The following is a 12440-nucleotide window of genomic DNA, read 5'->3' as shown; positions in this document are numbered from 1 at the left end:
GAGTCGAACCACATATTGTTTATTTAGAGGAAACTCATAGCAGTGCAGCGGGTTCCGCAAATGTTGACACGGGGCAATATTGCTCGCCGCTTTTTGTACTGTTTGCCGCCGTTTATTGAAATGAATCAACGTTTTTAGTACAAGCTCTGTGGCGTGTGAAAAAGTAATCGAAAAAGCCTTTCCATTGATAGCTTACATATAGATGAAAGTACACAATTTATCGACTTTTCGTATCATTAAATCGCGATTGAGAATACGTACTAATAAGGTTCAAATATTTAGCAGCAGTATTGGCTTCAGCGTGTGCCTCTCATACCTGAGGTCGTACGTTCGATCTCCAGCTGTACACCAATGGACTTTCTTTCTATGTGCGCATTTAACATTCGCTTTAACGGTAAAGGAAAACATCGTGAGGAAACCGGCTTGCTTTATACCCAAAACGTCGACGGCGTGTGTCAGTTACAGGTTGATCACCTACTTGCCTATTAGATTGATAAATGATAATGAAACAGATACAGAAGCCTGAGGCCCAGACCTAAAAAGGTTTAAGCGCCCACTGATTTATTTTATTTCTTATCTCAAATATTAAGGGTGGAATAATGTTGGCCTAGTGGCTTGAGTGCGACGGGATGCGGACAAGGCTACGTTGTTACCATGTCCTACCTCGAGCGATTGCTGGTGGGGCCGTGGGGCTCAGGTGGCCGGGGGAAAGTCACAGGCTTGAACATGCAACCCTTAACCCAGCGGTCGAGGGTTCTAGTCACGGCGGGTCTTCAATGGAGTTATCCTCCGGCCATGGCCTCCAGGGGTGACAAAATAGTATTTAATCACTAGGAAGGGGTTAACTCTCTAAGGGCATACGTTTTGGATGATATTGTGTAAGAAACGCGCAAAGGATAAGGTCAGAAGGGCGGTAGAATTTTGTATTAGATCTTCGTACTTGTCATGTCAACTTTGACAATTTACTAAAAGTTTTACGAATGTTTTGTTAAATTATAGTTTTTTTTTTAATTATTAACTTTAAGGGCATTAAAGTGTGTTTAATTCTGACTCTTGAGTTCATTTTTTTTTTAAACAGACAGTCGATTACAACAGCTATACATGTCATGTATAGTTGTAATCGACAGAATATTTTTTTTTATGGCAATAGTTTTAACTTTATGCGACAGAATACATTCAACCCACTTATTCATGTCAAATTGTGATTACGCTGTGATGATAAAAGAGAGGTGAATACTTTACTTAAAATTGTGTAATTACAATAAATTAGTTTTGAATAAGTGGATATAAGTATTACGACGACACAGAAGCAATCTACCAAATGGGTTCTAGCAATTCTTGCTTTAGTTTATCTTGTGATTGAACATGGAAGTTCTCAAAGCTAGTTAACGAACAAAATTGGTAAACAGCAACCAGATCTTGAAACTCATTTTACCTGGATTACCGAAAGTATCCGTTTTGAAGCCACAATAATGCTTTTATAAACTTTTTTACGTTCGATCCCGCGTTTACATTCTACGGTTTACTGATGCAATAAAGATTTTTATAAGGAAATTGGGTACGTTGCTGTTTTAAGGTTGAAAGTTAGTACCAAACACTGTTTAAGGGCGTAGCACACGATCTTTAATATAAATAAGTATTTTTAAGTTTGTTTGTAAGAAGTAATGTATGGAACTGCAGATTTAGATATTTTTTTTGAACAGTAAAAATGTTAATTATTCCTTAGTGATATAGACTATAGTAACATTATTGGTATGTTTCCGTTTCTGAACGAATACGGCGGGCAATTGGCATATAATATCAAAATATTTTTTGCTTGCATGTGTCGACGTATGAAACCCCGTATGGAGCATATAGCAGATATATACATACATTTCCTTGAGAATTTTTTGGGTAAGTCGGTGATCTGCCTACAATGGCAATAGGCAAAGATTTCCAGCGATAGAACCCAAGAACGCCATAGCTTATACGTCACTCATTTAATGTCTCTGTAATTTACGTATACCTACCTCATTTATTTTAGTAGTTATGTTTTTAATAAGTAAAAGAGAGACAACAGATACAAATATGTAATTTTATAATTTAGTTAAGCATACACTTGAAAAGACAATTGAAGATCTTTAATTTTATTGAAAATATCATTGTTTATGATTTGGTGTACCTACACACTTATCTCTACATAGCCAATTTAATGAATACATCAAACCAACAGAAAATGTAGCATCACACAATTTACACATCGTCAATAAAACATTCGTTAACTGGCGAGCGAAGAGCAAAAATAATTTTAAAAATAAATAATCCTCACACATAAACAAACACTGACTTTTCGATGCAGAATAAATTACATAAATTCCCGCCAAATTGTCGCGGGAATTTGGCACAGACGGCATAAATAAGTAATAAACGTGAATGTGAATAAATCTGATTACTTTCAGCACGGTACAGTTAAGTATGACATTATAAAAAATTTTAGGTAAGGTAATTTTACAATTTATATTTAAAAAATACTTTCATTTATTTTACAAAATACACATTACTTACTTACTTATCCATAAATTACGTGAGGTGTTTTTTTTAATTTTCTGTAGCTCCCTCCCCCCCTGGTGAGATGTCGTGAGATTTTATTCAACCCCCTCCCCCATCCCCCAATCTCACGTGAGATTTTTCAAAATGTGGGTTTCTTAAGTAAACGCGTTGGATTGTTATTGTAAAAAGAAAAAAAAATTGCATCGTGCTTTTATTTTCGACTAAAACAAAATAAGTGAAATGTTGAGCGTAAAGGTATGGAGTTAGCGGGAAGTTGCAGAGATGGCCTTTAAGGGCCTGATCGACGGACGAGTAAGACCGCGGTTTTATGGCTCGTCGGTAAAGCTCGCCGGTGTAACACCAAAATAATATTTATTTATTCACACTGTTTAATTGTACTGTTACGAAACACGTGTTCTAAATATAAAAATACTAGAATATACAACTTGAACATAGTTATTATCGATTTTCATGCCACCTAGAACTAACTTCATTCTGTTAATTTTGTGTAACGGTGCGCGCGCATCGTAAAATTTCACTCTCATCAATTTTTCATAACGCGCCTAAAGAAGTATAGGTAACTTCAAAAATATGAACCAAACTCGGATATAACCGATGTTAAGAAAAAAATTCATTAAAATAAATAAAAAAATAAAACAAAACAAATAAATAAAACGAAACAAAAAAATTAAAACATAAAATTTATTTATCCTATGGCGAGATAACGCATGGCTTCAGACTCGGAACAAGACATGTTTGCGACTGTTTTGCTTGCTAATCGATCAGCACCAACGAGCCGCGAGCCAGGTTTGTCGGTATTTAAAACCACGGTCTTACTCGCCCGTCGATCATAGGCTTTAGGGTGAACCGTTTTCCTAAATTTTTTTTCAATCAGAAAAAATTGCGTGATATTTGCTGAGACCCCCCCCCCCCCCTCTCTCTAACGTAAGATTAAATGAGATTTGACTCGAACCCCTCCCCCCCTTAAACACCTCACGTAATTTATGGACGCCCCCTTATACAATATTACATTTGAAACCACTTTGTAGTAATCTAACATTAGAGTTAGTCAGAGAACAGAACAATCAAAGTTGTAGCTTAATTTCTACTACTAACAAAAATAAATAAAAATGTGTGCGTGTACTAGGTGTACACACGTAAAATAAAGTTAAATTAGATAAAGTTTAACAAAAGGCTTTTATTATCATAGACATGAATACAAATACAATTATTTCATTTTATCTTATTACTACTAAGATTATTACAGAATTTCACTAATTGTAATAGAATTATTACCATCATTGTTATCGTTATTATATATTTTTGTTATTAATGGCTTCGAATCTCTTCGGATCAACCGTGGCAGGGACAAGAAAAAGATGGCGCGTAACCGAAAAATGTGACGGTAATTTTTTTTACAACGCCGATAAAGAAGTTTGACTTCAATGAGCAAAATGGCGCTTAACCGTAAAAAAGTGACGATTTGCTACAAAATTTCTCCCATACGTCGATAAAGAAGTTTCACTTCAAATATCTTTCAACTTTTAATCAATTATTAAAAGTTATCCTTTTACGGTAATTTTACTTTCAATCTAAAATTGTGACTCATGCTCGTTTCTCTATTAAAAGTATAAAATTTAGAATTAATTCCCATTATTATTATCAATGTTTATATTTAATGAACCTTTTCCACGCCATCTGACTGTCAGAATATGTGACATAACTTAATGATTTCTGACCAGCACCATGTTACATTATGTTATACAAAAATGAATTCTACATGCTTAACTGGCATCATAAATGCAAGATTATATTATTATTATCTTTCAATTTTCAAACATCAATTGACTGACACTTTAATGTCATATCATATCCGTTCCATTCATTTGACAATTTGATTTTCATATTGAATGATGCAATGAAGTGCTAGTGTCAAGTGTCACGCGAGACAATATTGTTGGATATGGTTGGCACTTGGCTTTAATTTTAGTTTTTAAAATGTATAAATTATAGCTTTTGATACACCACCAATTCCCAAATTATTGTAATTTGTAGTGCATTTCTATGGAAGGAAAAACACATGTTTACTCTCTGACCTGGGATTAGGTTAGTATTTCAATATTTTGGTGTAAGTTATGACCGTAACCCAAATAAAAAATATTTTTCAAAAATTATTTACAAGGATGTCTGTGTCAGTTTCGTTGGCCCCAATTGGTGTCCGTGGTATGAAAGTCTTAGACCGCGAGAAATTCTTACGAAACGTGAGTGTTCCAGTGCTTGAGGTGACTGAAGATAAACTGGCAAAAACTACTCCAATAGTGAAGCCGTATTTTCTGAAGTTGGAAAATTTCAAGCCAGTTCAAAACTATGTGAAGGAAGACAACTTAAAGAGAAAAAGAATTTTTTTCAACCCGGAAAAAATCAAATGTTGGTCTGATATAGCAGAAAATCACAGATTAACACTTAAAAGCTATGATGTTGATGAGGCCAACTTTACATTTGTCACACTTGAGTTAACTTATGATAACTTCAAATTTGATATCATATTTAAAGCTGTTCTGCCAGAGAATGAGGAAATTGTAAGTAGTTTTTCTCAAATTGGTCATATTATTCACTTAAACTTGAGAGAACATTTGTTTGAATATCGCTATTTGATAGGTCAAGTCCTTTTGGACAAAATTAAAACTTGCAGAACAGTGGTAAATAAAAGCAATATCATAGATAACACCTACAGAAACTTCAAAATGGAAGTAATTGCAGGTGAAGAAGACTTTCTAGTGACAGTTAAGGAAAACCGCTGTAACTTTCAATTTGATTTCTCCAAAGTTTACTGGAATCCTCGTTTATGCAAGGAACATGAAAGAATTTTAGAATTCTTAAAACCAGATGATGTACTCTTTGATGTTTTCTGTGGTGTAGGTCCATTTTCAATACCAGCTGCTAAAAGAGAATGTCAAGTTTTTGCTAATGATCTTAACCCAGATTCTTTTAAATGGCTTGAACACAATGCTAAAAGTAATAAAATTGATATGACTAGACTAAAATTGTATAATCAAGATGGAAAAGATTTTATCTGTACCATATTTAAAGATTATGTCACAGATATTTTCAATGGCAAGAAGATATTAAAAAATGAAGCAAAAATCCACATTACTATGAATCTACCGGCATTGGCAGTTGAATTTCTTAATAATTTCAATACATTACTGAGTATTGAAGATTTATCTAGTAACATTAAGTGTGACATCATTGTTTATGTGTACTGTTTCGCTGTAGGTGACGACCCTGTAAAAATATCAAAGGAAAAAGTAATTGAAAATATTGGATATGATATTTCAAAAGATATCATTGATGTTTTTAATGTGCGCACTGTTTCACCTAAAAAGGAAATGATGAGAGTGACATTCAAGCTAAGCAAAGAAGTGTTGTTTAGTAAAAAGTTAGCGCAAAATGATGAGCCTCCTATTAAGAAACTCTGTGTATGAATAATAAGTATAAATATACATAATTTTATATACTTACTTGTATTTAATTCTTAAACTTTGAATATGAAGAACCAATGAGGAAACTAATAATTAAGTAAATAAAAATTATGCAATATCACTAATTAGTAAGAGAATTAAATTGAGCAAGATTAGGTAATAGTCACAACTTTATCATTTATAATTATGATAATTAAAACTATATTTACCAAATTTTATAAATGGGGGACTGAACTGAACTGGAAGTCCAATGTTTAGTACTTTTGAAAAAGCATAAAATTTCTTCTTATTTACGTTTATTTTTGGTTCTAACTGGCCTAGCTACGGATCTAGCTGCTTATTAACAGAAAGTAAATCTATACTACAATAAAACAGATGTTTTATTATTATCTTAAATGGCATTTAATATGGAGTTACGTTACTGCTGGATGCTGTGCTACATGATGTGATGGACTGCTGTTTATGGTTCAAACTCAAACTCAAAATGACTTTATTCATAGAGGTAACAGTACACTTATGAACAGAAAAGATGCTAAATTGATTCTAAATTTACATTTACTACCAGTTCGCAAATCAAGGGCGTAGAGCGGGCAAGAATATAAGAACTCATAGTATAAAAAGTCATAATTGTCCTAATTTATAATATTAAAAAAAAAGCGAAATAAGTCATCTCAGTCAATTCCATTATTAGGGGCACAATATTATCAATGAACTAGAATTGTGATCGTTTAATTATGATACACATTTAGATAACGTCTAACCTTTAAAGTTTAATAAATAGATAAACTTAGCAATAAAAATCAATACATAACTTATATGTTAAAAGAGCGTGTCAATTCTTAAAAGTCCGGCAACGCACTCGCGAGCCCTCTGGCATTGAGTGTGTCCATCGGCGGCGGTATCAATTAACATCGGGTGAGCCTCTGCCTGTTTGTCCCCGGTTCTATAAACAAAATTATAATCTTTATAAATTGTTGCTTTCGTCCATCTTGATATTGAAATAATAAAAGTAGACTACTCCAATTCTGATGTTAGCAGTGTTGGCTTAGTGGCTTCAGCGTGTGACTCATCCCTGAGGTCGTAGGTTCGAGCCCCGGCTGTACATTAACACTGTGCTTCTGACATTAGTCACGAGATCGGCATATCAGGTAGAAAGCCGATCATCTACTTTATATGAAATAAAAACGATTAAAGAAAACGGATACAAGACCGGTTTAGGGTTGCAGCGCCACTATATTATTTTTATTTACTAATAGAAAATGTATAAGAGAATAATGTAAATGTGTATAACCAATTCGGGCTTGGCTAAAAGAACAAAAAAAACCTCTCAAAAAAACCTCTAGGTACCTAAGAGGTTTACGTGTCTACACTCTAGCTATACACGATTATTGTTCTATTATTTAAAAAGAAAACGCCAAACATTAATTACTTTTTTTAAATTGGTACTTGTTAATTTATAATGACTTAAAATTACTTCCTACTATACTTATGCTATATAAAGGTTATTTGGTATTATCATGATCTAATGAGAATTAACTCACCGTGAATGTTACAAATGGTAAATAACGTCGATAGAAACAGTATATTAATTATATTATATTGTTCGTAGTTTTAGATGGATATCTACACGAGTATAACATTATCATTTCAGTTAAAGCATCAATTAATTTTTAATTGTCTTTAATTATAACAAATTGCCTTCGGGTTTTTTGTTGTAAAAAATTGTAAAAACATATTTCAATTTACAGCGAGCAATGCCGCAACCTAACGAGTTTATTATGAATTTTGAAGATATCGCCGAGGTCACTAAAGAATCTGAGCAGGTAAACCGTTTTTGTGGAAAAAATCTTTTAATGACATACATTTAATTTATTTATTTATTGAAGTTCCATCATACATAATACTATATCTACTGTAATATATATATATATATATATATTTATTTCTTGTAACATTTATATTTACCAAAATTGTCATATTTTTTAGATAAGCTAGCCTGTAACATATATACAGTAGATAAAGTATACTAGTATTTTTATTTTGCTTATTGTTAAAAGAAAAAAAGAAAAAAATTACCAGCAAACCAGTGCATTAGGTATGAGATAGGCACTTAACAATGCTTCCTTTAAAATTGATCAGCCCTCTACCAAATATATCCAGCTAAGTACTGTTTAATATTCGGGTAACTACTGTTTAATCCGTTATAATCGCGAAGAATTTGAATGAGGAGCCTGAACTCCTAGGTTGGTTTTTTTCCGAAATTTGGAAAATTCTGCTGATTTGAACTTTTGACTACTTAATTAGTAATTGAATAACGTATCCAATAACTCGTGTCGCTTTGCAAATCAGGCAACGTCGCTATAAACGTTTAATTGAAGTTTTATAAGGTAAGTAAGTACCCAGTAACATATTCGTAATTTTTTTATGCTTCACAGGTTATAAGACAATGCTTCTCACAATTCAGACTGGACGAGGTCTTCTTGTCTTTCAATGGCGGGAAAGACTGCACGGTCTTATTAGACCTGACAATAAACGTATTAAAGGATATTCATCAAAAAGATGATATCGCGAAAGATCTGAAAGTCATATACATGCGTACTAAGGGTCCTTTTAGAGAAATCGAGTCTTTTATAGAAGAAATTGAGGCGCATTATAAAGTTAAATTGGTTGTGACTGAGGGTGAAATGAAGACTGCGTTAGAAAATATATTAGAAGGCGACAGGAGATTGAAAGCTTGCCTTATGGGAACTAGACGGACTGATCCTTATAGTCAGAACTTGAAGTTTATGCAGGTGAGAAGTTTATTGATTTTCTCTACTTACATTTCCTGGATACCGATTCTAAGTACTTATTTGTATCTCAAGTAACAGTTTCGTCTCAGCGCTGTCAAATGTCAATCTTCACACAGCGGTTTCGGTTTGACAGCTCTAGTTTAGATTTAGGTTTGATTGACGTTCTAGAATGCGGGCTTTAACTCAACGTATAGTGCCCCAAATTTTGTTGCCCGGCGGCTGAAATTGGTACTACCGTCGCCATTTTGAAATGTCAGACTGACATTGTTTATTTTCTGTAATTTCTTGGTGCGTACAATAAATAATTTTACTATCTACCAACATATAATAAACATCCTACTAAAATTTATTAATATTTATTCCTTGCATGATTAATTTCAATTTCAAAGATTTAATAATCGACCGGTTCTGATTGCTAGATATTATATGCAATAATAGTACAGGTAACAAAACCTATCATATCATTTGTTTCTAAGTTTGCGTCACATTTATTTAAGCCTAGAACTGTATTTCCTAGATACATTGTTTCATTAAGATGTTTCAATAAATTATTAGGTTAGCCTGTATGACTTCAAATTATTGCCTTCATAATGGTTAATTTTCATTTACTGGCAATACTAATATCAATGACAGCAACGCTCTTACCGTGGCAGTGTAGTTCACTTATTGTGCTACCTATATATTTTTTTAATTACATATTAATATTCTATGGCCGTTGATGCGCCGGCAAAGAAAATAACACTTCTTATCTCATGAATGTCGGTAGCCTATTAACAAACTGCGTTGTCGTATTCTAAAATGCGAATTCAAATCTATATTTATTGAATATAGATTTGAATTCGCATTTTATAATATCTCAGATAATATTTAGGCAAGAATACGATATCCGAGAAACATCAAACTTATATCTAGACGCGAGATGTGGGTGTCAAAGTGCGTTTTTTTTTTTCAGAATACGGATTCATCCTGGCCCCAGGTAGTAAGAGTATTTCCAATTCTCAACTGGAGTTATCATCAAATATGGAGTTACATTCTGCAGCGTCACGTTCCTTACTGCAATCTATATGATATTGGGTGAGGTTTATTATTTAGCTATCATTAATACATATAAAAATCTATAGCGATCGGATTTGATAAAAGTATAATTCATACACTCAACTTTTTGTTGGTGGTTGTACAGTTACAGTTAAAAAAAAAATAGTCATAATTAAAAAACAAACAAAAAAATGGTTATGGAATAACTATTAAGTTGCTGAAAATCTGGGAACCCTGACACATGTATAATTTACTTAAAAGGGTTCCCAAATCTTACGCATTGGAATGCATTGTTATAATGAATTAACAAATTTTTAATTATTTAATACTGTATTTGCTACTTGGTATGCTATCTTGTTTTGTCGCGTTAAGGCATTAATATGTATCAAAATGCATAAGTATTTAATAAATTGCCATCAAGTATAATAAAATAATATCCTAAATAATTAAATCGTAAGAAATCCATATAAATAAATATAAACGAAATAAATTAAAGTTTTCTCAGTAAATATTATGTGCTATAAATGGTTATATTTTACAGCGGCCTTATTATATGTTCAGTTGACCTTATAAGTTTTTGACATATGGGAGACACACTCTTGTTAGTAGTAACCTGTGGTATAATTCAAATATTTTCATACAATTTTTATTTCAGTTACACATCAATTGGTAGCATTCACAATACGTGTCCGAACCCGTCCTTAGCGTACACCATTAGCGGGCACATTGCGTACAAGCCGGCATGGCTACTTGACGATCCAACAATGGAACGCGACGGCAGAATGACAGCTGTCAACAGCCGGGGTTTGACGGATGGGATGGGAAACACATTGACAGATGTCATGAGTGAATCTGTGAATGGACACGCTCACAAAGCAGATAAAACTGATTCTATCAGCAATGCACTTAACACGGCGTAAATACTTAAATTATACTAGTTTATATTATAGTAAAATCTAGATGTGATAAGTTATTGGATATTTTAATACACAGTACCTGACTTAAGAATTTTTCTTTGACTAATTATGTATTTAAAGAAAATTCGATTAGGTCTTTGAAAAGTCGTCAAACAATATCTTACGGACATAGATTTATATCGTTAGATAGGCCCCGACACCAAAAACTGTGGCATTGTTTTTGAATGTGTGCGTTAACAAAATGCCGACAACAAGTGTACTGAGAAAATAGTGTCATCTCTTTTTCTCGTACATTAGTTGCAAACACTACTTTCTCTTTCGTGCACTCGCCATTTAAATTTGTTATTTTAGACAGTGCGGAAGGAAAAATAAAAGTTTTTAAATCAAATCGCAATACTTACGAGTGAAATGTTACACCTCTGGCTTTATTTGTGTTTCTAGAATTGTTGTTGCACTTTAAAAAGGCACACGATGGCATTTTGTGACACTAAACTGCTCGCAAACGTCCTTTACAACACGTCCGGCTTACACTGTGTTTAGGGGTGCACTGATCCCAGGTTAGTGAGCTCACTCACTTCGACTGTGCGACAACACGGCGCGGTCTCACTGCGGTAAGGGCCTATCTAACGATATAAATCTATGCTTACGGACGACTAAATTGATACCTTGATATCTGATTTTGATTTTCAAATTGCTTTGAACTTCTAATTGATAATAGTACTTAGAAAACGAATCTGTATTATGATATTTTTTTTTAAATTAAAGGAATAGTCTTGTGGACGAAGGATTGCGAACAGTGTCTCCAACCTTAAGGCAGGTTCCTCAACCAGACTGTCCCGAGTGGCTAGGGCGAGAAGTAAATATCCTTAGTCGGAATTTCTTCTATAGCGCGTTTCAGGGTGTGACGTCATCGCAGTGATTTCTTTTATTGACAGGGTTTAATCTAACATTGAATGTTTGATACAATCTATAGAATTATATTTTGAAAAATCATTATGATAAGGACTTTGTTTTTTTGTTATTATATTATACAATATATGTATATGGGTTATGTAACCCATTACATACTGTGATTAAGTTCCAAATTATTCGCATCTCAAGTAAGAATCTCGCCTTGAGCGCTGTCAAATGTCATACAGAATTTTTTTTGACAGCCCTTGAAACTGGATATATGTTCGATTTAAATACTGTACTACACGTCTTAGAAACTGTCAAATTTCATACAGAAAACATTGTTTGACAGCACTTGAATACAGTATACAGGTTTGATTTACATACAGGCCTTAGAGTCCGTGTGTCAAACTTAATTTTGACAAATGGAAGTAGCTTTTAACTTCAAATTTTACTCTGAATCCCTAAAATTTTTGTTAATATTTATTGAGTGTATTCAATATAATATTGGGTATCTCGTCATAGATTTTTGTAAAACGTGGATTAAAGATACAGTGTCTTGTGTTACCATGGTAACGACGTAAAGGTTCGAATGATCCATGCTTATAAAGGCCAATTAAATTTTGCAGCAAAGTTAGACAAACTTTGCTTCGATTAGACAAACTTACAAAAATAATAAAAACGAGTTGTTAAATTTCGAAAATAAAGCCCAGTTTCTATAATAACGTCGATACTTAAGTTATGTTTGACCTTTAAATGGCGTTATCAATCTAGATATGGGCGTGTATTATCAC

At 33.2% G+C, this 12440-nt stretch overlaps 2 protein-coding genes across 3 annotated transcripts; both read left to right on the top strand.

Moving 5' to 3' along the window:
• Positions 1–4452: 4452 nt before the first annotated feature.
• Positions 4453–10918, top strand: LOC125056538 (FAD synthase-like). 2 transcript variants are annotated; one of them, XM_047659674.1, is made up of 5 exons: positions 4453–4635; positions 7760–7834; positions 8447–8803; positions 9756–9877; positions 10494–10918. In XM_047659674.1, exons 2-5 carry the CDS (start codon positions 7766–7768, stop codon positions 10756–10758), a joined length of 813 nt encoding a protein of 270 aa, XP_047515630.1. In that variant the 5' UTR covers positions 4453–4635; positions 7760–7765; the 3' UTR covers positions 10759–10918. The 2 variants fall into 2 exon arrangements, with proteins under 2 accessions (XP_047515630.1, XP_047515629.1); XM_047659673.1 differs by lacking the exon at positions 4453–4635 and adding an exon at positions 7543–7569.
• On the top strand, positions 4632–6046 carry LOC125056537 (tRNA (guanine(37)-N1)-methyltransferase). Its single transcript, XM_047659672.1, has one exon. The coding sequence runs from the start codon at positions 4665–4667 to the stop codon at positions 6012–6014; it is 1350 nt and encodes a 449-aa protein (XP_047515628.1). The 5' UTR covers positions 4632–4664; the 3' UTR covers positions 6015–6046.
• Positions 10919–12440: the final 1522 nt, after the last annotated feature.

The sequence above is a fragment of the Pieris napi genome, chromosome 15 (assembly GCF_905475465.1).
Source record: "Pieris napi chromosome 15, ilPieNapi1.2, whole genome shotgun sequence".
In the NCBI taxonomy this organism is placed as follows: Eukaryota; Metazoa; Arthropoda; class Insecta; order Lepidoptera; family Pieridae; genus Pieris; species Pieris napi.
This window is presented reverse-complemented; position numbering and strand designations above follow the sequence as displayed.